General features: G+C 42.4%; 1 protein-coding gene across 2 annotated transcripts in view; it reads left to right on the top strand.

Moving 5' to 3' along the window:
* Positions 1 to 668: 668 nt before the first annotated feature.
* The window catches only part of HS6ST3 (heparan sulfate 6-O-sulfotransferase 3), a 647,173-nt gene continuing 621,413 nt past the window's right edge, over positions 669 to 26,428 (top strand). For both annotated transcript variants that reach the window (XR_007473134.1, XM_004273650.4), the window contains exon 1: positions 669 to 1,915. Coding sequence is in view for 1 of the 2 variants with exons in the window: in XM_004273650.4 (XP_004273698.2) it covers positions 1,209 to 1,915 (707 nt within the window). In the remaining variant the exon portion in view is untranslated. The remainder of the gene's footprint in view (positions 1,916 to 26,428) is intronic.

Here is a 26,428-nt window from a genome sequence, read left to right as displayed (position 1 = left end):
ACTTGAGCACCAGTTACAACTCTTGTGTCGAGATTAAAAGCAGTGTAGAGCCAACATCCCCTGCCGGCGAGGGACCAGCCAACTCCTGCCAAGTCTTGCCTAGGTGAGTCTGCCCAGCAGTGGGCAGGTGTTATCCTTGCAGACAGACTGGCCAGATTTCTGTCCACTCTCAGATTGAGAAAGCTGAGGATTTGGAGGTCTCGGATCAGCGCCAGCGACGATCTCCTCGGATCCTGTCCTCGCTCCGCCTTTGCCTTTCTCCCGAATCTCTCCTGGCTCTAGGCTGAAGAGATTCCCACCCCCAGTTGCCTGCTCCGAGCCCCGCGGAGCCGCGGACTCCTCCCCTGGAAACTCTTCGGGGGCTGGGGAAGGCTTTGGCGCATGCTCCTTACCTAGGGCAGGTTTTCGCTCCGGGTAGCAGGGCTCCTGTCACACCGGCTGGCGGGTTGTGGCGGCGCCAGCCAGTGTGAGCGAGTGTGTCTGCGTGCCCGCGCCTGGGCCGACCGACCCGGAGCAGCAGTGCGCCTCGCCCGGGGAGGCGGCTTCGCACCGGCGCCTAGTCCGCAGCCGCTGCGGGGCGGGGCGGGGCGGGGCGGGACGGGGGCGGGGAGCTCCTCTGCTAACTTGCGGCGGACGCCGTCCGTCCTCGCGGCTCCGGCGCCTCGCGACCTGAGGGCAGAGGCGCCGGGCGCGCGTGCGGGGCGCAGGGCCCGCGGGCGGCCGGGCCGCGCGTTTGCCCTTGGCCGGAGCCCTGGAGAGCCTCATGCAGCCCCCAAGCTCGCGGCCGCAGCTGCCTGGCTGCCCGGCTGCCCCGGGGCAGGTCCAGGACCCGAGCCGCGCTCCCCAGCGACTGAGCGCCGGCGGCGGGGTGCCCCGCGCCGCCTGAGAGCGCGCGCCGCGCCCGGGCGGGAGCAGGGAGCCAGCGGAGCCGGCGGAGCCGGGCGCCCCCGGGAGCGCAGGGCGCCCCGCGCCGCAGCCGCCACCGCGCGCGCCGGCGCCCGCCTCCCCGCTAGACTCGCAGGCCCGGCTCTGTCAGCCCCGGAGCGCCGGTGTGCCGCGGGGCCGCCAGCCAGCCGCACGCCTCAGCGTCAGGGGCATGGAGGAGCGGCGGGCTCGGAGCCGCGCCCCGGAGCCCCCGAAACTTCCGAGCGGGAGCCCGACAACGTCGCTGCCGCCGCCGCTTAGCCTGCCGGCCTGAGAGCGGGACCATGGATGAAAGGTTCAACAAGTGGCTGCTGACGCCGGTGCTCACTCTTCTCTTCGTGGTCATCATGTACCAGTACGTGTCCCCCTCCTGCACCAGCTCCTGCGCCAACTTCGGGGAGCAGCCCCGCGCCGGGGAGGCCGGCCAGTCTGCCGCCCCCGGTCCCGCCCGCCCGGCACAGGCGCCGCTCGAGGACTGGGAGCGACGGCCCCAGCTGCCCCCGCCACCCCGGGGGCCGCCCGAGGGACCTCGGGGGGCCGCGGCGCCGGAGGACGAGGACGAGGAGCCGGAGGACCCGGAGGAGGACGAGGCAGAGGAGGAGGAAGAAGAGCCGGACCCCGAGGCCCCGGAGAACGGGTCGCTGCCCCGGTTCGTGCCGCGCTTCAACTTCACCCTGAAGGACCTGACCCGCTTCGTGGATTTCAACATCAAGGGGCGCGACGTGATCGTGTTCCTGCACATCCAGAAGACCGGGGGCACCACGTTCGGGCGGCACCTGGTGAAGAACATCCGGCTGGAGCAGCCGTGCAGCTGCAAAGCCGGCCAGAAGAAGTGCACCTGCCACCGGCCCGGCAAGAAGGAGACGTGGCTCTTCTCCCGCTTCTCCACCGGCTGGAGCTGCGGGCTGCACGCCGACTGGACGGAGCTCACCAACTGTGTGCCGGCCATCATGGAGAAGAAAGACTGTCCCCGCAACCACAGCCATACCAGGTACTGTCCCCTTCCGCGTCTCGCTTCCTGCCAACTGCCACCCCCCTCCCAGCTCCCCCAAGTCCCGACCCCGGCGGCCCCGCGCTCACTGGGCGGCGTGCTGCTGGTTCCCCAACATCTTCCAGCGGTTCGGCCAGAGGCTTTAGGAGAGCGATAAGGAACCTTTGGATGGTGCCCTGGCCTTGAACTCGCTCCCCCCTCCCCCTCCGTCGATTCCCGCCCCCCCTCCCCCAAAGGTGATGGGAACCATCGTCGTGTGTGTGTCCTTCGTTTTGCCTAGCACGGTGTGGCCTCCCTCCCAGTCGGTGCTCGGAGAACCGCGCAATGGCCAGGAGGCCTGGGTTAGACTAGCGAGGTCGAATCCTGTACCTGAGTGCTGTGAGTGGAAACTCAAATCCGGTAAAAGGCAGGGGGAGCTGGAGGTAGAGAGGCAGGGCAGGAGTTTTCCAGGCATGGGGAAGCCAGAGACGAGCCTAGTGGCTCTTGGGTGGCTGCTTTCCAGCTCAGGAAACAGTCCTCTTGATGCCACTTTGAAGACACACGTTCAATTTCCTGCTCTACCTCTATAACCCTAATTCTGGAGATGGGCTTTGTTGCTGAGCAGCGCCAGGGTTTGGACTCATGCTGTTCTCAGCAAGATTTCCACTCTCCCCCAGGCCGATCCATCAACTCGTTCTGAAAGTATGTGTTAAATGCCTACTTGTGCCTGGAAGTGTGGTAAATGCTAGGTGGATTCAAAGATCTAATAAGTAAAATCCCTTCCTTTCAGGATAGACTAGCTTCCTCTCCCACCCCCATCCATACCCGCTTTTAAATAGTAATGCTGCTGAGAATTAGGAAAGTTTGAAATCTTAATAGCCAGTGAAACTGCATACCTTATTAACATCCTCTGAGAGACGCATGGGCTTAAGAATTTTGGTTGAATGTTCTTTCTGCCCATTGCAATTTGAAGATTAATCTGACATGCTTGCTCAAAGGACTAAAATATTAAAAGCTTGGAATACTAGTTTACTGAGGTTTTTGTCTCAAAGGTTTCAAACAATTTGGTGCAAGGAAATAGGACTTTAAAAACTCAAGCTCAGCATGTTGATATCAGATAGCTTTTGCACCTGACATTATGGAAAAGCTTCCTTTACTGGAAGCTACCCAGATTCTGGAATTCACCACCACCGAAGCATCTAATTCTACTTCATTTCTCTAAGAATGAGCAAAATTTCATTATGGGATTTTTTTTACTCTGGCAGTTTTTCAAATACTTTCTCTCCTCCTTTCCCTGTTTAAAGGAAATTGCTTAGAATAAGAAACTGGTTGGACTTGGAATGAAAGCATTAGGCTCCTTCCTTAGGTTTTAAGGACTTTTTACTTTTAAAGATTTCTAATTGTGTAGTGTTTTAGATCCTGCCCTTCTATTTTAGTTTAAGACAATTTTTCAATTGATAATTACTTACAAACTTTCTACCAAAAGACATTATTATTTCATGAGAGAGAGTCTCTGCTACATTTCCCCCCAAATGGTACTTTTTGTATTTACACCTTTATGTATTAATTCCTGAGTGACCCCAAAGAGTTTACTAGTCTGATTCCCAGCTTCCATTTCACTTAAACTAGAGACTGATTATCACATAGAAACATCTAGTGATTCTTCAGTAGGGATTGGCATTATTTTCTATCAATGTATATAAAACTGTTAGTGAATAGATGAAGATTTTAGAGGAATTAGAGATTATGGAATCTAAAAATAATTGGATTTTTGCTTAGTGATGAAATGCTGCTGCTGCTACAGACCCTGCGCAGATTACAACAGTGAGGTCTTACTTCTATAGGAAATACTCAGTATCTCTCTGCTGTGTGATGTGGGAAAATGCCACCTTGGCTATTTGAACATATGGTTTCTATTGCACAGTCAAGTGCTTTTCTTTGTTTAGTGATGGACTCATTTCTCTCAGAATCAGAAGTTATCAGATAATCACCTGCACTGGTTTGCTTTTTAAAAAATTTTTAAAATTTTGTGGTAGTATTTTTTGGGGGACCATTTTTTATAATCCTTCCTCCTCTTCGTCCTCACCCTCTCTTTCTTTCCTGGTATTCTCAGTTACTTTTCTTCTCTGGATACTTTAGGAAGGAATAGCTGTGGTTTATGCGAAGTGCCCTGCATCAAAAGCGATAGGGAAAAAGTTGAAGAGGTGTTCAGCTGCACCTTCCTCACAGAGAAGATTGAATTAGTTGTCTGTCATGAGAATGTCTGTGTACAGCATTCTACAGTCAACTAGATTAGCTTGGATAATGGAGGGTCCATTTCCACAATGCAAAATGACAGATAATCTATTGCTACGTAATGGGAACAAGGTTCTACTTCAAATAGGGCTGACTCTGAGCAAAATCAAGAAGTAGATCATGTTGACTTTGGTGCCCTAGTCTCTTTGCTTTTGGTTCCCCCAATGTCCCCTCCTTCCCCACTTCTCACAGGGATCAGTGTCCTTGTGGGTCATGTTATAGGTAAGAGCAAGGATTATCGAGTCAGATGGACGTGGCTCTTGTGCTTACTAGCTGTGTAAGTTAGTGAGTTGCCCTTTCTGAGCCTCAGATTCTTCATCTTTAAATATGGATAATATTGGTACTTTCCTCTTAGAGGTGTTATGAGAATTAAATGAGCAAATGCATGTAAAATACTTGGTATAGTATCTGTGCATAGTATAATATGCTGGCACACAGCACTCAATACTTACTATGCAGGTGTATAGTAATACTTAAATATTAGTTGCTCATTGTAATAGCAGTATTTCCCCTAATCAAGGCCTTCTTCCACGAAAGGATGTGAGGTCAGTTCCTTAGAGCAGCTCAGTGTAAATGGGTCACCTTAATTCGTAGAGATGCCATTTTATCATTATTTGTATGGAGACAGAATTCTAAGTTCAAAACATTAAGCAATGAATCGAAAATTAGGGATGGCCATTTGGGCATCAGTCATTGCAGAGGACAGGATGGGAAACAGGGGTGGGAGGACACAATATAACTGAGTACACATTCTGTTGGTGACAAGAAAAACTGGTTGGAATGGTGAGAGAGGAGTTGGGAACATCTAGGACCAAAGGCAGAAGCAGGGAGCCAACTCTGGAAGGAGGTTTGTGGTAGAGCGGAAGGAACTGTCATAGGGGTTATAAGGGGCCGGGAAGGGGCAAGGCTCTGGGGCTGGCAATTTGGGTCCAGTACAGAGGGCATTTCTGACCACAGAAACTGGTTAGAGTAAGATAGGAAGCTAAGAGGAAGACGGCTTATCTGAATGACCTCTTTTATCATATTAGTGATGATTTCTTCCCATTCCTTTTCTTTCTTTTCTCTATTATTTATTTGGTAGGATATTCTTTCTCCTTATCTTTCTCCTTCCTTCATTATTGCAGTATGTTTCCCCTTTTTGTCTGCATACCCAGGTCTTTGGAAGACTCTTCTTTACCATTGTTGAGTGTGGGTAAAATCGTAGCATTTTATGGCTAAAAAAAGACTGAAGAGATAATCTAGTTCCATAATTTATATGGCAAATGGGTTATCTAATACTAAGGAGGTGTAATATGTCTAAAGTTTCCCCAGGGAACTGGTGTCTTCATTTTGATAATTTATATTCAATGTTTTGCCTACTGTTTCTTCTGTTCACTATGACAACTATAGTGGAGAGTGTTTTAAGCACCTACTGTGTGCACCTACTGTGTGATAGGTCTAGGAATACAGTTTTGAACAAATAGTGTCAGCCCTATGAGCTTGGGCCATTAGGCAAGATGGACCTTGCTCTTCTTCAATAAGTGGGTATCGCTCTCATTCTTAAAATGATGGAAAGCGATTCCATCCATACCTTTTGTAGGGTAGGATGGCAGTTGTTCCCTTTTATGACCGCATTCTATTGGTCCTGTTAGCGTGCCTGGAACGTTATGAGCATTGTGTTAGATAGGACCCTCTGTGTTGCAGATGATACAAACCTGACTCAGGCTCAATTCAGGCAGAGGGGAATTATTGACTTAATAACCAGAACACAGGAAAGATAGGGGTAGAGTTGGTTTTAAGAATGGTTGGAACTGGAGATTTGGGAACTTTCTCCCCACACCCCTTTTCATATTGAACTCATTATATCAAATTGGCTTATTCCATGAAATGAGTAAATGGCTATCAACTCTAATAGCTCCACCAGCTAAGAGGAAAGCAGGCCTTCTCTGAGTTCCAATTTAAAACCTTGGGGAATGACTCAGATTAGCCCAGCTTGGAACTTGTGACTATTCTTTCAGCCAATCGGTGTGGCCAGGGAAATGAGGGTCTCTGACCCACTTTGTATCACAGAACCATCCCATCAGTAGTGTGTATGTGTGTATGTGTGTGTGTGTATCACAAGGAGAGCTAGCATACAGCTTCTGGAAGACCACTGGGTTCTGCATAGTCCTTGTAATTGTGTCGATTATAGTTGTAAATAAGCCTTCAGATCTCTTTTAAAAAACTTTTAAGAAAAATTTTGAGTCAAGCTACTACTCCAGTTTATTCGCAGCATCTGGAAATCATGTTGTATGAGGAATAATTGAAGGAGCTGGTAATATTTAATATGGAGATGGGAAAAATAGGAGAGACATAAAAATTGCTTTCAAATACTCAGAGAGGGAAGATGTGGAAGGTGCAGGAGAGTTGTTCTGTATTTCTCCAAAGGATAGAATTAGGATAAGTAGGATAGAAGTGATGGGATAAGGATTTCAACTCAGAGTAAGAAAGAATTCCTTAAAATTTATAACTGTCTACAATGAGAATGAACTCTTTTGTGAAGCGGCGTGCTCCCCAGCAGTAAACATTTTAGATGTAGCTAATTAACCACTGATGTTGTAGAAGGAATTTCTTCCTGGGGAAGGGCTTAGCCTGTGTGGCCTTTTATTTCAAGGTTCTGTGTTCTAATCTAAGCTGAGTTCACAGTATCTTTCTTGTCCTCTTTCTTGCCCTGTACAGAGAAAACAAAACAACCTCCACCACACACACACGAAAGGATTATAAAAATGAGCTAGTTAATTCTCAGAGATTTCTCAGCATTTCTACCAAGGAAACTTTTAGTATAGCACAGTCTGATGGTATAGACTATTTTACACATTCAAGGCCAAAAGCAATAAATAGGTCCTGTATATTAAAACGTCTGCTTCTTCATAATAAGTATGAAAAGGTAAGGTGAGAAAATATAACACAACTTGCCACAAAAAAGCCATAACCACTTTGGAACACCATCTGGTTATTACTTTTCCTTTAGACAGCAGGCTAAAATATATAAGGAGGCTGCAGAGCTCTGTTTCAAGGCTATCTAGAATATTATGGCCCATACTGCTTTCTAAGGGATAATCTTTTTGATGTCTCTTCTAATTAGAAATGTGGAACTGCAAAGAAGGTTAATTTTCACCATCAGGTTTGTGTGCAGTATAAAACCAAGGAGATAAGAGATTATTCTGTCTATATGCCAAATCCACTTATATGTTCAGTGCAGGGTCTCTTAAAGTATTGCTTCTGGTTCAAACCACTGATATTTGCTATAAATCAGAAGGAGGTTGAACTAAACCCATTCATTTTTTTTTTTTTTTTTTGAGTTGTGAAGATAAAACTGGAAGTGGTAGATGGTAAGAGATGATTTATTTTTCTGCATTTTTCTTGCTGGTTACCTTGGGATTTTTGAAAGGGTTGACTTCAGAGAAATAGAAATGTTCATGTAATAATTGGAAGGCAGGTAAATTTAGCCACTAGCGATATGGATTTGCTTCATCTTAGACTCTTATTATTCCCCAAAGCTAATTATTATCGTCTCATTTTGACTAAGGACAATCAGAAGCTTATGCCATTTGAAAGTTATTTATGCTTGATAATGAATTAAACAGGTTTAATTGAGACTGGCAAATCCTAATGTGATTTTAAGAGTCATGAACTAAATTATTAGCCCAAGAAATAGGTTTAGTATGAAAACAAGTAAATGCGGAACCCAAATTAATATCTTGTAGTAATCAATTATCTTGTTTTTGAGTTTGTTAAATTATGGATATCACAGATAAGTCTCTGATGATTTTAATTGGCTAATATAACTTTGTTTTAATTATAGCTAAGCATTTGACTATGTATTGGGAATTATCCTAAATACTTGTTGAACCTAGACAAGTGTTATTTGTTTATATCTTCCTCTAGCAAATACAGTTAGTCAGTAAACATATGCAAAGTTCCCAGTACAGAGACTGACCTATAGATGTTCAATCAGTGTCGGCTAAAAATATGCTCTATGTTCTAGATTACCTTTAAAAAATATCGTCATAACTTGACAAGACTTTGGTTCTTTGAAAGATGGGATTATCAAACATTTGGTGTCATCCCTGTCTTCTTTTGTCGTGCAATTTCGAATTGTTAATAATTGCCTTTCATAATTAACAAGATGTCAACTCCCCTTGTTCACTAGAAGAGTCAAAGTAAGCATCAAGCCCAAGGTTTATTAGAACATTCTAGAAGCTTTCTCCTCTTAGTGTGCCACAGATCAGACATTCATTTGGGTACAAACAGATGTTCTTGCCTCTTGGGAAGGTTAATCTCATCATTCATTCTCACTTCAGGGAAAAATCAGCCTAAACGAAGAGCGTGAGAACTCTGATGTAGGATGGGAGGATGAGAAAAGTACCAGTAACGTAGACTCTGGATTATTACTGGTCAAAGCCCGATGGTCGAGGCGGTTGTGGTTAAGGATTGTGATATTGGAGAGTAGTGGAAGGAGACCCCGAGTAAGGAAAAAAGTCCTCAACAGAAATTGGAGAAAATGACCAATATATCAGCCCCTGAATATTCCTGAAAATCGTGCTGATGCCCAGTTTGTGAATGTGATTAGGGTCATGTTTACAGCGTGGGCTGTGAAGTCAAGGTAGCTCGATTTTAATCCAGTTCAACCACTTGCTGTCACGTAACCCTGAATAAGTCAGTTACCTGCTCTGTCCTTCAGTTTCCTTCTCTGGAAAATGGGAGGAATAATAGTACTATCTCATGGTGAGTGCTAAGAATGCATGTGGCACTCTTCAAACAGAGCCTGACACAGACAAAGTCACTATTTTAATTCTCTCATGGGAGTCATCCTACACATCTGCATTGTTTTGTGTGAAAATAAAATGATATGTAAAGCTGTACTTCCCTCTTTGAATCTGGAACTTTTCATCCTGAACAATGCAAAAATGAACTTGCAAGGTGTGATGCAAAAGAAAAGCCATAAATGATAAAAGTAAATGTTAATACTCGGGATACCATGGGCACTCAGTGGGCACTTAATTAATGCTGTGAATAGAAACTTGCGTTCTTCCTCTTCTTCAGCATGTCATTTTATTTTTTATGGGATATTAATGAAACAGCAACAAAAATGTTTAAACACGTACAATTAAATTCATAAATGAAGCAGTCCTGCAGTGAAATTGAATTAGTCGCCTGTGGGCACATAAATATTTGTAGTTCATTGCTATTATTAATATAGTACCATGCTTTTTTGGTAAGTACTGGGTCATTTATTGTCAGAAGCTTGCATTTAACACCACATGTTCACAGTTGCCCCTGCATTCTAGTTTTTTTATAAACGTAAGAGGGTAGAAAAGCTAAACACCTCGATGTCCTCCATATTTATTTATTACATTTTACAGAGTATTTCTTTCAAAGAATTCAAGGTTATGGATGTATGACTGTAAACCTGGATGATAGCTTCTGTATTTTGTGGACTCTAATTAGGAACTTGTAGAATTGTATAGATTTTCTTAAAAAAATGAAAACATAGATCCAGAAGGAAAAGTAAACAGGACTTTAAACATAGGTATGTGGTAACTTGGCCTGTGTGTGGAAATCTGCAGGTAGGATCCATGTAACACAGTAAAGAACAAGGTGACATGTCAAGGAAGAGAGAACAGACAGTGATAATGCAGAGAGTAAATTAGAAGGATGCTACGGAGGAGGGAGAGGAGAAGGACGAAAGTAGTCAAGGTGAAGAATGAAATCCTTAAAGAACTGAATCAGAAACGTGGTGATATTGAGAGTTGAGGTCAGAAATGCATCTCGTATGCAATGGTTTGTCTCATTAGTACATTTATGGGAAGTAATCACCTATCTAAGAGGCTGTCTGGTGTATTCGCAGTGCTGGTGTATCTGAATGTGGCCGATGTTCTTTTATTTACTTATACATTATTCTTCTGTATCAGGTTGCTGTTTCAAACATTAGTAGCTGTGTTGTAGGTCCTGGCAGCAAACAGAGGTACCAACCACCTCTGGTGTTGCCAGTGGACTAGTTACAGAGGTATGGACCGAGTAAGGGTACCGACATTGAACATGAGGTTCCTTACAACTATTAACAAGGGAAGCAGTTAACCACCCTGGGCATGAAGTGGTGGAGCCAGGCAGGCAGTGTCAGCCTCCCATGTCTGTAGGCACCTGACAGGAGCTACAGTCTTGGAGGTAGGAAGGGCTTCCCCATAGGAGCTGTTTGTAGAAGGCAGCCACTGCTAGCAGTAAGGAGCTGAGGGGGGTGGGGGGAAGGAAATAAATATCTTGACTCCTTTCTCCTCCCACCTGTCCGTCTCCTCCCATTGTCTTCCAGTGGCTGGATTTACCTGGAAGCTAAAGGACGAGCGAGCTCCTCATTCCACATGGTTCACCAAGGCAGAGAAAGGTGGAGACTGGATTTGGGGTTGCAGGGGTAGAAGGGAGGAAAATGGAGAAGAACTTGCACAGTGACTTAAAATAGTTTGAAGTTTCCTCTAATTCATTTTATGAATGCCCAATTCAATTCTACATATGAGACTAAGAACGAATACTCTTTCATTTAGTACCTGTACCACATATTTTCTGTATGGACCATTAGTCTCCACCCAAAGAATGGTGGATGCAGCAAAGGACACTCAGCAGTGGAGCCGTCACCATAACAAGGGGTTTTCACTGAGTAATAAAAATGATCTTAGATTTGGGTGTTTTGTCCCCGTAGTGCTCCAGAATTGACTGGTGAGAGTGACACATTTGGACAGTTGGATCTGTATTTTGATACAGAGTGGATAATATACATTTTATCAATATATTTTATCTGTGTGAGGTACTTTATAAATTTGAAGTTATATAACAATATTAGTTAAGACATGACAAAATAATTTGCAAAACTGGCTCTGGTTTGCAAAAGCATATTCACGAGATGAGATGCTTTCTGTTGCTTAGATTTTCTTCCAAGAACATTAAGCACATTAAAAATAATATTAATGTGGCTTTAAGTCACTGAAGGTAACAGGTGAGGGAAGAAAAAAATTATATCACACTTGAAACTATTCTCATGTTTTTAGTTTTAATTTTAAAGGACTTTTGAAACATTATTTCCATCTTTATTTGGGGGGAGATAGGATGTGCTTGAAAGTATATATTCATGCAACTCTGTATAAAACATCATGAACCTGGAATCTCCTAATATTAGATACTGAAAAATAGTTAAGTGAAGTTGGTATCTGAGAAAACTCCGATAGAAAAGATAAGAAAAGAACCATCGATTCACTGCTTTAATTTCTAGAGTCAAAACACCGTGAACAAGATGCTATTCAGCATATGAATGACAAAAGCAATTTTGAGTGCCATGTCTGTACCTAGAACATCCATTGGGATTGGTGCACATGGGTTCAATTCATTTCTCCCATCTGTAGGAGGGGATTTTGAGTTGCTGGGAACAGCGTCATCCATGAAGAACACAGCGACCTCCGTCCTCTTTCACAGCCCTTCTTATGCACAATACTTTTTTGTTGTTCTCTGGGACAGCATTTTGTGACAAGGTTAAAGTCAGCAATAGTGTGTAAACAGGAGGGTCATCTTCAGGCCCTTACTTCCATATGAAAGTTACTTGCTGTGAGAAAATGGCCTTAGGGAATTGTTTTCTGCTGGCTATGAAAGGTATTAGCAATAAGGAACCTGCACTCTGTTCAATTGGATTTAAGTCCAGTTAACTTAAAGCTTCTGGGAGAGGTTTCAGAGAACGTTTTCTTTCCCATGTGGCTTCAGCGAATTTGTCGTTGTGCCTTTCATATAAGCCACGAAAGATTATTCTATTTCTAATATTTCTATTTATAAACATTTCTATCAGTACTTCTCTTGATAAATAACTATTAAAAGTATTGTGTATAAAAACGTTGGGCAACACAAAGGAACTTAGCTACATTGGAAGTGTCCAGTTGATTACCTGATGCATTTTTAGTCTAAAAATATTTGTCAACTATCCTGGTCCATTCTTTGTCTTTTCAATTCAGACTTAAGCCTACAATACAACACGGTAGATAAATTTCTTTGCTTTGAAAGTTTTATTCTCCTAGTTCCTTATGTGTGCTGTAAAGAATAATTAATGTAATGAAAAAATCAATATCGTGTATAAATTATTTAGGCTTTACTATCATTGTAATTTTCTCTTCAACACTTATTGATCAGCAACAATTCATTTGTTAATTTCTTCCTAGTAAGAGATTCATTGTATTAGGCCTGTAGTAGTGCTGTCCCTGCACTTTCACAAATAAGTCATGAATTACTAATGATACATGGGACAAGTTAACCTGCTCGTGAGTGCTGTGAGATGGAAAACAGGCAAGGGCAGTCATTTGAGATGCTGTCCCGTAGAAACCTTGTGTAGCCAGACAACTGCTGATAACTAAATGAGCAGACTCTTGCAGGATATTAATTTGTACTTCAAAACTTAATGTGAACCTATTTTTCCAGGTAAAAAATGGTCTTAGCACAGGCTGATTCTGTCTCAGCAGCAGTTTCTAGATCCAGTAAAGCATAGAGGCAAAGAACCTAAGTTCTGAAACCCAGCTTTGGGTTTAAGTCCTGACTCTACCATGTATTACTATGTGACCTCGCACACATTGCGTGCATTCTCCAAGGTCTCAGTTCTCGATCTGTAAAACGGTGATAAAACATTCCTACCTGGTGTTAGTGTGGGTTTGCAACCTTGGGGACTCCCCTGGTGAAATGTGAAGGTAGCTCCGTACACAGAGGGCAGGGAGGGACGGAAGAAAGATGCAGATCAGTCCAAGTGGGTAGGTGGCAGGTGTAATAAACAAGGGAACTTACACATGAAGGTAGACCTCTGCACCCACCTGCTAGAATCTTAGGAGTTTATATAGAGGTTTTAACGAGGTTCAGGCATGTAGGCTCTCCAGGTGGTCTCAACAGCACCCTATTCTCTCAAGGCTACGTTCTGGAAACAGCTTCTAGTGTGGGAATAGTAGATGGAGCATTCATTCCAAGGACAGGGGAGTGGGGCAGGAGCCTCCGACTGCCCGAGCCCGCTTTTGGGTCAGCCAGCTGTTGCATCCTTTAGCTGACCTCCTCCAAGAATTAGCGATGAAGATCATATGAGTTAATGCACAGAAACAATTACGTGTGCCTATGTTTCTTTTTTCTTTTTTTTTTTTTTTTTGCAGTACGTGGGCCTCTCACTGCTGTGGCCTCTCCCGTTGCAGAGCACAGGCTCCGGACGCGCAGGCTCAGCGGCCATGGCTCACGGGCCCAGCCGCTCTGCGGCATGTGGGATCTTCCCGGACGGGGGCACGAACCCGTGTCCCCTGCAACGGCAGGTGGACTCTCAACCACTGCGCCACCAGGGAAGCCCCCATATGTTTCTTTCTTAATTCAATTTTAACTCCCTCCACGATTCTCTTGTTTGGGGGAATATAATAGTGCTCTGAATGTGTTGGTTATTAAATGCCATTTTGACTGTTGTCCATTGGATTACTTTAGGGGAGTGGAAAACATCTGAGACCTTTTGGAAACCCAAAGAGATTCAAGTCCAAACTGCCAAAATTCATGGCAAAGATAACATTTGCATCAGTGGATTTGGACCAGGGAGGCAGATTGGTATCCTGTAAAGAGCTCTAAAGTTTTGATCAAGCAGCCAGGGTTTGAATCTAGGCTTCCTCATTGATTTGTTTACTTGTTTATTGTGTGGCTTTCCTGCCAAAATTTAAGTTTCCTGAAGATGGTGACTGTTTTGTTTCCTTCTGCATCCTCAGTGCCTAGAATAGTACCTGGTACATAATGGCTGTCAAATAAATGAATACATGAAAACAAGCATAAATAAATTCACAAATTTATTGGACAATTTGGATAAGAATGTATGTCCTATCTCTTTTTTTAGAGTTGTTGTGGATTAAGAAAATGACTGTGAAGGTACTTCGTGAAGTATAAAGTACTGTACAAATTTAAATTTACATTGACAGTGAGAATTCTTTTGACATAGAATGGAAAAGGAAGGGAAGTTGGATTTTGAAAGTGCAATGCATAGATAATTCACCTTTTATAGACATCTTCAAAAATTGGGAATGACAAAGATGCAGTTGAAAAATATGCAGAATACACATGCAGCTGAACAACTTGTTAAAGGAATGAGCAGTTTCTTTTAGAACAGGACATAATAGATCTTAAAAGACTCGTCAAAATGTATAAGTCTTTTCCTTAGACCATCAGGAGACCTTTTTCTCCAGGGATTTGGCACAGATCAAGGTACGAAAGTTTTCTTTCTTTTCCATGGCTCTACCCTTTTGGGAAAGTTATCCAGGAGTTAATATTTTAAATTTTGTATTCATACTTTTTCATTATTTTCATATGGCTATAAATTATAGGTATCAGTTAATACTATGTCATGACAGTGAGCTCAGAATGTAACTCTTCTTCATTTGAGCTGATTTAGGATGTGTTAATCCACTGAGCTCTTCACTACATAACTTGATTTTGCAGCTAATTATGAAAAAAGAATAGAAAATAAAATCTTCCTGCGTCTAGAGTTTGCATTATAATACATATCTGTTAGGAGAATATTTTTCCCTGGTAATGAGTTAGTTTTTATACATGAGGCAATGGCTGGCCACTTCCAGGAGGATATATACATTAGCATGGGCAGAGACCTAGGAGCACACGTAGCTCCTGGGCTAGGGTGGAGTCTCGGAATAAGACCTTCCATTCAGTAAACCTACGGACAACCGCGAAAGGGGTGATGACTGTGGTCGGAGTCCTCAGAAGAAGTGAGGATGGTATTTTCATTTATGGAACTCTTCTTAATCTTAACAGCAACCCTAGGAGACATAGAGACGTATCCCCATTTTAAAGGTGAAGAATCTGAATATAGGTATTAGGATGCCATCAGCTGCATTTAGCAAAAACGCTTCAAATTGCCTGAATAAGACATTTAAAATCTCATATAACAAGCCCAGAGGGAACTGGTTGATTCTGTCTTAGTCACATTTTCCAGATCCAGGTAAGCAAAAACATAAATCCTGAAGCCCAACGATAGGTTAGATCCCAACTCTACCATGTCGTGCTACGAGATTTTGCACAAATTGCTAAATTCTTCAGGTTTTTCATTGTGTAAAACAGTAATAAAAACATTCCTGCCGGGTATCAGTGAGGAGGATTGTGTGAGTTAATGCACACAGATGTTTAGGAGAATAGCTGAAGCACGGTAAGCACCTATTAGATGTTAGCTGTTGTTATTGTACTGAGGACCCAGGTGGTTTTACTCTGCCACCCTGCGCTTGCTGACTTGGGCCGTAGGATGCCTCCCTCATGGTTGCGAGAAGTCTACAGCTACACAGGCAGAATTTCCTTGCCAAATGAACAATGACTACAGTGGAAAGGGTCACATTCCCATCTGGAAACCAGTCACTGGCAATAGGAATGGACCCTCCAGGGTTTGTCCCTGAATAAGGCGATAGGATTGCCCTCCCGAGTCCCATGGGGACCGCAGAACAAAATGGGGGCTCTCCAAGCGAGGGAAAGGAGGGATGGATGTTGGAGAGGCTACCAGTAGCATCTCCATCCTGTCCTAGAAAGTCACATAGGATTAAATATTAAAGCTAGACTTCCAACCCAGGTCTCACTTCCAAGTTCTAGCCTGTCGAGTATTCTAACCTATGTCTGCTGAAAGTGTTGCATTTCTATGATTGGTTCAAGAGCTAGGATTACTTATTGATTTTTTTTCCCTTCTTTTGTTGGTTCAGTCAACTTCAACATACATTTATTGAGTATCTACTATGTATCAATCACACTACTGTTTTAGGGAAATCAGAGGGAGAAGAAATAGTAATTATTGCTGACACATTTTGATTGCTTGCTCTGCTCCAGGCAAAGTGCTTTATGGATGTAAGTACCTGAATTAAGTAGGTACTCCTGTCATCTCCATTGTACAGATGAGAAGATGAAGTTCAGGGATATTAAGTGACTTGTCCATGGTTGCAGAACTCATCACTGGTGGAGCAGTCAGGTATTTTAACCCAGGTGTATCTGATTTTAGGACCATCTCTCTTATCCCTAGGTTGTGCTGATACTGTGTGTATTTGACAGCTGTCTGGGTAGGTAGTAGGGTGTCAGCAGGAGGAACGCAGGACCAAGGTCGACCTAGGGGGGCTACTATTATAATAGCCTCGTTTTCTAGTTTTTGTATTTTGTGCTTTGACATCTGGGGCCTTGCTGATGCTTGAGGGATTGCTCCTCCCAGGGTTAGCTAATTTTTTGCGATAGTAAATGAGCATGACTGTGAGCATGCCTTCATATGCAAACCAACCAATCCAGAGCCCATACGTCCAACTATTTCCTTTCTCAAGCTCTTATACTCCAGACCACTATCCCCCTTGCCCTAATCACCCCAGGCCGGGTATCAGACAACTTGGGACAACCCCTATTCCCCAAAGCCCACAGAAATTATTCAAACTAGCCAGTCCCGAACCCATTTACCCTGCTACCGTTGTTCTTTCCTTTGGAATCCACAATAAGGCCTCTTGCCCACATTTCCCCCTTGCTTCCTCTGCCTCCTGAATGACCCTGCTGCTTCCCTGTGTGGCAGGCTGTGCCTCCTATTTCTAGGTATCTGTGAGTATAAACAACTTCTTCGTGACAGTCATTTCTGTGTCGGCTTGTCCTGCCATACCTGATTAAACAAATCCCAGGTATCCTTAAAACAGTCACCAAGAATGGAACTCAAACATAGGACCATGAATCTACTTAATCAGAAGCACACAAGTGATAAAAAGTGGATTCTGAATCAGTGTAGAAACCAGTTGTTCGGAGTACAGGTGCAAGGTCAAGTTGAGACGAGGTCCAGGATTAAACTAATCAGTGCCCACACATCCGTGGTCAGGATCACGGATTGGTTATAGAGATGGGAGCAAGTCTTCAAGCTAAATGGTTCTGAGCTATAGGTGGACATGGATGTAGGCAGAGGCAGGGAGAGAAGGGAAGGGTTGCAACACCAAGCAAAACCTGAGACAGCCAATCCCTTATAATTTAAACAACGTTGTAAAAACATTGCCTGGTTGACAAGAGAGATATAACATATCTACTTTTATTTTGAGGTCATTTTCTTTCTATAGCTAGGTAGCTTGATTGATTGGTTGATTCATGGTTATACATAGCCTAATACCAGGCACTGCAGAGGATGCAGATTGAGGAGAAGACTTGTTCCTGGCTCTCAAGGAGTGAAATCACAGTGTATGTAAGTCATAGATAAAATGAACTGGAAATATTTACATCACAACCTTTAAGTCAATTCATGGTACTATAATTAGAAGTAGACCTAGAAATTCCAAAGAAGGTGTGCTAAAAGAAGGAGTGTGACTGTCTGCAGGAGTGAATAAGGCACAGAATAAAGAGTTTGAATTGGCTGAAGAGCTGAGGGATACTGGAATGGTTGAATGGTAGTGTATGGAGAGCCCTGAATATATGCTAGGCTGAGGAAATGATCTTGATTGAGTACCAAATTTAGAACGACTTTAAATTCATAAACAGCGATGGTTTTACCAATATGTCTGTAAATTCTGGTACTCTTCTCTTCGAGAGGTGAAGCCTAATGCCTGTCTTCAGCCCCAGTGTTGACTTCAGTAACTTGATCCTAAGGAATCGAATACAACTGAAAGGGTGAGATGCCACTTCTGAGGTTTGGTTGTAGGAGGACTGTGGCTTCTGTTTAGGTGTTCTTCTTTCTCTCTTTCGGATCCCTTGTCCTGGGTGAAGCTGTGTTTTGTGCAGCCTTATGGGGAGGCCCACATGGCAAAGAACCGAAACCTCCTGTGAGTGAGCTTGGCAGCCCCCCTCTAGTCTTCAGAGACTGCAGCCTTGGCCAGCTGCTCGACTGCAACTTTGCGAGGGACCCTGAGCCCTGTTTGAATGCTCACAGGAACGATAAAGCAAAGAGGGGTGATGGTAGGAGAGGTGTTTTTAAGAAGATGAGAGATTATCTGATTACAGGACACAGGATCTCATCTATCTTCTTCCCTTTTTAACAGAAATGAAGGCAGAGCATTTGAGTACCAGATACAGGAAAGTTGGTGAATTGATAGTTGAAGGATGAGGTCGTTCTAATCTGATTGCATCTCTTTTCTCTGTGAGTCATGAAGCAAGGTCATTAGCTGAGAGTGGGGAGGAGAGGAAGGAATGTTGGAAATTTGAGGAGAACAGAGAACGTATGAATAATTATCTCGGAAGTTGGGGAAACAAATTTCCTAGGGAAGTAAGCTGTCTGACAGCTTTTTTTTTTTTTTGCGGTACGCGGGCCTCTCACTGTTGTGGTCTCTCCCGTTGCGGAGCACAGGCTCCGGACGTGCAGGTCAGCGGCCATAGCTCACGGGCCCAGCCGCTCGGCGGCATGTGGGATCTTCCCGGTCCGGGGCACGAACCCGTGTCCCCTGCATCGGCAGGCGGACTCTCAACCACTGCGCCACCAGGGAAGCCCCCACTAGAGGTTTTGATGAGATGCACTGGGAGAAGGGTGCATTAAGGGATGATTATTATGGTTTCCAAAAGATCACGCATTGCTTATACGTGGAAGGAGCCTTGTTCATAGATAGATTGGCTTGTGTTTTGTCTAAAGCTTGATTTCTTTCCCCATTTGGAGAACTACCAACATTTGTTCAGAATCTGTTGTCCTCTTGGTCTCTTTTGGAGAAGGGATGGAGGTGGTACAATAGTTACACTGGTGTTAGTGACTTTGAGGCATCAGAAAGGTTTAGAGGACCAAGGACGGGCCTAGGAATAAGATCCAAAAATGGCCCAAGAAAGCTTAAATAGGAAGGTAGAAATGGCGGAGGGTACAGCACTCAGTATTTATTAAGCCCTTCCCCTTGATGTTCAGTAATATGACAGGTTTGGGCATGTAGAAGTGGCTAAGGCCCTGCTGATAAAAAAAAAAAAAAGGTCTCTATCTTTCTTTCCTGGTGGAAGACAACAGTATGAACAACTAGGATACAATGTGAGTAGGTGGGAAGTGCTTAGGCCCTGTGCTGGGCACTGGAGATAAAGGATGACTGAGACATGGTCCCTTTTCTCAAGGACCTTACCGTGGACAGACTAAAAGGTGGGCAATTGTAATATAACGAGGGATGGGCTGTAAGGTAGGTGCAGTGCAAGCACAGTAAAGGGATGAGGCACAGCCTGCACGGCAGGAAAGACTTCCCTGGAGGGAATGGAGTAACTATAAAGAGTCATCAGAACTCAGAATAAAGAGTGGATGATTTTGCCTAAAGGGGACGGTAAAGACTTCACAAGTTATGATTCAGGAACTGCACACGGCTTACTTTACCTTGTCAAGGAGCTTCTCCAAAATCATTTTCTCACCATTCTTCACCCATTTGTGTCCAGATGTGTCTTGATGACATGCTGTTTGCTGCACGTCGACCAGTTACCAAAGTTTGTGAAAAATGATTATATTTTTCTTTTAAATTACAGAGGACCTAAGGTGACCCATGGGATTACTCGCGTATTCTGTAATACTTTCTTGAGCAGGATATAAAGGGGTAGATTTATAGTGCGTCCTGAAGGAAAAAGGTTGATTACTCCGTTTTTAGCATATATAATTAGGAACAGATGAACGATACTATTCAATTGGCATATAGCTTAATTACTTTTGAATGTGAATATTAAGGTGCATAACCTTCCTAGGCCAACTGCCTACCTCCAAAGACAATTTAAGGTGGATTACAGAATTAAAATAGGACAATTAAAAATATGAGGAAAACCAAAACAGTTTAAAAGGAGCAGAAAAATGTGTGTGCCAGGTATGTAAGTTTAGTTCACTTGTGCAGTTAAACATGAACTTAAGCTTTTAATATCTTGCCTGCTAAGACAAAAAACAAAATACTTAGAGAGCTTTTGTCATTGGGTTAAGTTTGTCTCAGGGATAAAAACCTTTCTTTCTGACCTCCGGAAGGAACTTATTGCTTAAAGGGACATGTGATGACACCAAGAACAGTGTTTTCACAAGAGTTTTGCAGAAGATACAGAACAGTCTTCAAAAGGCCGTTACTTACATCAACTCTATAAAACAAAGGTTTTGGTATATCAGCAGTAAGTGGCTGAAGAATATAATGAAAAAATCTTATTCACTATATTGACAAAGACATAAAATACTTAGGAATTAGCTTTATTAGGGATCCCTGTGAACCATGTGAAGCAAACTACAGCACTTCATTGGAGATATACTTGAACATGAATGGAGAAATGTTTTCTCAATTGAAGAATGAATATCGTAAATATTGTAAGTTTTTTATCAAGTTAATTAATAAGTTTAAAAATAAAAAAATCTGGGCTTCCCTGTGGCACAGTGGTTGAGAGTCCGCCTGCCGATGCAGGGGACACGGGTTCGTGCCCCGGACCGGGAAGATCCCACATGCCGCCGAGCGGCTGGGCCCGTGAGCCATGGCCGCTGAGCCTGCACCTCCGGAGCCTGTGCTCCACAACGGGAGAGGCCACAACAGTGTGAGGCCTGCGTACCACCAAAAAAAAAAAAAAAAAAAAAGGAAATCTAGAGAGGTGCAGGTGGCAGAACCCCTGTCCTGTTGTGATTTTGGTGCACCTGACTTGTGTTCTAATCATTCCCCTTATGCAGAAAGGCTTAGGGGAACTTGGAGGTAGGTCAAAATGTATTTAGGGATCAAAGGGAGTTTGTATGAAGTCATGGGAAAAACATGGGTTTTGGAGTATACAAATTAATTTTGACCTGAGCTTTATCATTTACTACATATATGTACTTGAGAAGGTCACTAAGTTCTCTGAGCCTCAATTTACTCATCTGTAAAATGAAATAGATAATTTAATCCAATTTTTAGGATTGAATGTTAAATGAGATTGTGAAATGAATTTTCTACGATGTAGTAGGTGTTAGTAATTTAATTCCCTTCCCTTTTTCTCTCCTTGCTTCTTACCTTCTTAAGTGCTTTGAGAGTTCTCAAAGGAGTCTTAAGAGTCTTGATTTCTGTAGCATGAAAGAGACTGTTTTGGCCTGAATATTTCATAAGACAAGGACTTGCAGGAAAATGCTAAAAGGATTAACATGGTAAGATGCCCCTGTGGTCTAAGCATATCAAAATAGTAGCAAAATAATTACAAAAATCATAACAAGTATCATGGAGGGAAAATAACCTTTGAAAACAATAAATGAAAATTTAAAATAAAATTTTAAAAACAACCATATCTCACTGTGAAAATATTTTAACACCATAGAGGAAGAACATATTTGCAGGACCAGGTATTTGCACTGGTAGAGGTGGAAAACAAATATTAAAAATTACAAGGAGACAAGATTGAATGATGATATCCACTTGAGAAGACAGAAAAGAAGGTATAATGTCTATAAAAACATGTAGTGATGATGAAAGACTGCAGCACATGGAAATGCTGCAGAAATACCAAAAAAACAAGACAGGATGCAAAGGATAGGCTTAGAGCACTGGAGTAAAGATTACATTAGTTATAAACGGTAACACTATGTGATTGAATTAAAAATATGTAACAGACTGCATGAATCTAGAAAATAGATGGAGATAAATCTGTAAAGAATAGGGACACTGTTATGGACTGCATTGTGTCCCCCCCCCCCCAAATTCATATGTTGAGGTCCTAATCCTGGTACTTCAAAGTGTGTGATTGTATTTTGAGATGGGGCCTTTAAAGATGTAATTAAGGCTAAATGAGGTCATTGGGGAGCCCTAACTTAATATGACTGGTGTCCTTATAAAAGAGATTAGGACACAGATACACACAGAGAGAAGACAATGTGAAGACAAAGGGAGAAGATGGCCACCTACAAGCTAAAGAGAAAGACCATAGGATGAAATCAACCCTGCCAACATCTTGATCTTGGACTTCTAGCCTCCAGATCTGTGAAGAAATAAATTTCTGTTGTTTAATTCACCTAGTCTGTGGTACTTTGTTCTGGCAGCCCTAGCAAACCAATACAGACACCAAAAGAAAAGTGATGATGAAAACCATAGGAAGGAAGTAGAGACTTCTTCTAACCTGGAAAAGGAGAAATTATGAAAGGAGAACTAGGAAAAGTGTTGAACTGCCTTCTATCAATACTCCTAATTAACAGTATTTAGAGATGCTTGCCACAGGACTATGAGTGGAAAAAATATGAAGGACCAGATGAATAACTCATGTTGCTAAATATAGATATCATTGTATATATAGAAATCAACTATAGTAATCACTATAGTAATATAGTAATCACTGAAAAGTAATCAATATAGTAATCACTGAAAAAGCAGTTTATAAAATATTCTGTGTGCTCTAACTCCTATTATCTAAAAAATACATAAATGGATTATGTATATTCCTCCAGTTTGTATTCTATACATCATATTGTTAAAACTTGTTTTCTCTGATAAGGGGCATTTAGGACAATTTTTTTTCATTATATTTTTCTGAAGTTTTCAAATTTTATAAGGAGAGAAGAATCTGTACGTGTTAATTTTTTGAAGAAAAATGTTTTTTACTTGGTATTATCTTTCTGTGACTTAGGCAACTGTGCTCTCTCATGAAAAATACAGAACTATAAGCAATTTTTAAAATTTAAATTTCTATGCATGGAGCTCAGCAGAGCTATTACCAGCTCAGGCACGCAGGAAGCCTAAACTAACAAATCATTTAGAATGTATAAAATATAGGAAGCTGACATATCTAAAGAACATGTATTACAAAAAAAGTTAGAAAGTTATACATTAAGACGTAGCAGGTCAGTCTTGTCTGGAAACTGGGTAAGTTTGGGATGAATATAGGAGGTTCTGAAACTAATGGAGATTGATTGGCCTGTAATGAAATGAGCCGGCCTGGGCTGGATAGGAAAAGTGCCTAATAAAACTTGGGCACCAAGAATTTCATTTTCCAAATCCCAGACCTTTTAAAAATAGATACTGTTAAAACTGGTCACAGAGGATTTAAATTCGTTTGCACACCTATCTGAAGAATATTTTTAGTTATTTGTTAAGTGTGTTCCCAACCACCCTAAGGTTTTAAAAATGCCTTCATTTCCCTTTGGGGTTTTAAATGTATACCATTTCAGAGTTACTGATTTACTCACATTTTGAATTTGGACCAATTTAATTTAGCTGAATTGAGATATCTCCAAGTAGGTAGGTTTTATGGACTTCCTGGTACAGTTTATGAGAGGTTCATTAAGGAGTCAAGCACATGCAAAGAGAGGCTGGGATATGTGAGGTGAGTGTCGCCCTGAGGGGTACAGAATGGAGATGTCTGTAGAAAAGGCAATGTATAGTGACATCTGTGGCCACTCTGCTTCCCTTTGGGCAGCTAGAACCTCTTTGATGCCACCAAGAAATGGAGAAAGCAAATGAGGCAGCTGGTGGCCACAACCACTGATGGCGCAGGCCAGTTCATAACAGCCACCTAAAGAGTGAGCTCAGTTCTCCTCCAGTCCAAGGTCCCTTCCTGATAGCAATGGTTATGAGTAGGACATTACATATTCATGAAAACTTGGCTTAGTTTTATTGGCTGCAGTCACTCTATTTGGAGAAGCAGCTGGCCCTGGGCCCCCAAATTTTCCAGATGCTAGACTCCCTGAATCACCTTTCATTTACCACCCAAGCTCTTCCCCAAATGAACTTACTGTTTGTCTGGTACTCATGCTCTTCCAAAATTCAACCCAACCCTGAAGAGGAACTCACAAGACTACATGTTACTCTGTATTGATTTCTTACTATTGCTTTATATGCTGATTTGTACTCATTACAATGACATTAGCATGGAAGAGGGTCTTGTCAATGGGAAGTAATGTTTGTGCAACCCATTGTCACCCAAGATTTTGTTCCTTTTGGTCACACTCTAACTTTCACCCTTTCGTTTTCAATAGCTAAAAAATTCAAAGTATTTCCCATGATCTGGCTATTGTAAGAGACTTACATGCTGGTAATTCCTTTAATCATCAGTATAATCCCTTCAGGTAGGGTTACTATTATTTATTTCATTACTATCATTGTCCCTATTTTTCAGGTGTGGAAATTGAGGCACAGAGAGGAAATTTTCCCGAGGCCATAAAAGATAGGAAGTGGTGCAGCCAGGATTTGATCTCAGGAGCCTGTACATTTACCTATATGCATTTGTGTTTCATCTTAATAGCCCAGAAACTTAGCTATATGTATTTGTTTCTATCCACTTATGTCTTTGACCATCATCTTCTGATGTTACAAGATATAGACATATTCTTCTAAATCTATTATTATAGTATATTATATTTCTATTAACATAATCTCATGATTATACTTTTACAAACCCTGTAGCCAAATATATTATATATATTTTCTGCTTAACCTCATTGTTTCCCCCCCTCACATTGTTGTATGGGAAATTACACTGTAGCCTTTCAATACACTACAGAGACCACTGAACAGAAAGGTTCATGGATAAAAATTAAGATGATGCAATCACATGGTTTATTAAATCAATTTAAAATAAATAATTAGGGCTTTCCTGGTGGTGCAGTGGTTAAGAATCCGCCTGCCAATGCAGGGGACACGGGTTCGAGCCCTGGTCCGGGAAGATCCCACATGCCGCGGAGTAGCTAAGCCCGTGTGCCACAACTACTGAGCCTGTGCTCTAGAGCCCGCAAGCCACCATTACTGAGCCCGCATGCCGCAACTACTGAAGCCCACGCGCCTAGAGCCCATGCTCCGCAACAAGAGAAGTCACCGCAATGAGAAGCCCACGCACCGCAACGAAGAGTAGCCCCCGCTCGCCGCAACTAGAGAAAGCCCACGTGCAGCAACGAAGACCCAGTGCAGCCAAAAATAAATAAGTAAAATAAATAAAAATTTTAATAAAATAAAATAAATAATGAGAATCAAGAGGAAAAAGGTGGGGTAAGTTAATGCACTTAGGATAGTATTCAATTGGGGTGAAAGGAAATCCACAACCTGAATTCAGGGCTGCACCATGTTCATATATCTTATCTCTTTCTTTGCTGAATCAGCCTCCAAACTGGTGGTGTGTTAATGAGGATGAGTGTGTTTTGAGAAAGGGGCCCGGACAGGCAGATGGAAGGTGTCTGGGGGTACACACTTGCTCTGTCAAAGAGACACAAGGGCAAGTACACCTGCAAACAACTTTGCTCGCCAGTTAGCCTGCTGAACAGTGTTGGGTTTTATCTATGTTCTTTTGGAGAGAACACTTGTGGGGCTAGAATAGAACCATATTAGACAGCTGATTTAAGGATAACATAATTGTTAGACCAGAATGGTGCGATTTTACCTTAAGACTTGGGCTTTCTGAACCTTCCAATCCAAAAGTAACACTCTTGTTTGTTCCATCATACGTTCCATTTATTCTATCTTTAACATGTCTTACAGGTTACTAACTTCCTGTTTATATCATCCTATGCCTGTGTCTCATAAGCGCCTCATTATCTATATTTAGTGCATCCTGTGAATTTTGCCTCTTCACTTATGCTCTTAGCTTACTTATTTTCTATGCATAACATTTCTTGAGTTCCATACATTCTGCTTGTTTGGCTTGTCTTTTTAGAAGAATTGAGTATTCTTAAATAATAGGGCAAGCACATATTCTTCGAGTGCAATAGATTTTCTCTCCTACCAACAGCTGGTGAGTAAAAAGTACTTTGAACAGTGACCGTTAGACAAATGGTCTCGTGAATGAATGGTATTTTTGGTGGAAATATCAGAAAAGGTTTTGCAAAAGGGGAATTGGAGCCGATGCTTAGGCTCTTCTGGTTAGTTTGTTTTAAACTGCTTCATGTCAACTCATGAAAACCTTCTCTCCCCCTTATTGAAAGCTATACAACTGTTAAAGAAATTTCTCAACTAGTTTTGATTGTTGAGGAAAAACATTTCTGGAAATCTGGCATTGAGTATAACTAGAGTACATATAAATTCTCTCCCCTTGAAGGGCTCTGGAATTATCAACTGGGTTTTATTACCAAAGGAGTTTTGGCATGACAGCTTTTATGAAAAGGGCAAAGTCAGGGCTTTGATTGCCTTTGTACCTAGCTACCTCTTAATTTTCACGAGTGAAGGATGCAGATAAAAGATTTATATGGAAAAATCCTTTTGAAGCTTATTCCAGAAAAGCTGGTTTACTGAGAATTCAAAATAGTGTGGATAAGGATCCTTTATTGTGCCTCCCTCTTGGACACATTATAGAAAAGGACCCCCTGGTTGTTTTAGAAAATTAAAAATGCAGAGCTTATCAAAA

The sequence above is a fragment of the Orcinus orca genome, chromosome 18 (genome assembly GCF_937001465.1).
Source record: "Orcinus orca chromosome 18, mOrcOrc1.1, whole genome shotgun sequence".
In the NCBI taxonomy this organism is placed as follows: Eukaryota; Metazoa; Chordata; class Mammalia; order Artiodactyla; family Delphinidae; genus Orcinus; species Orcinus orca.
This window is presented reverse-complemented; position numbering and strand designations above follow the sequence as displayed.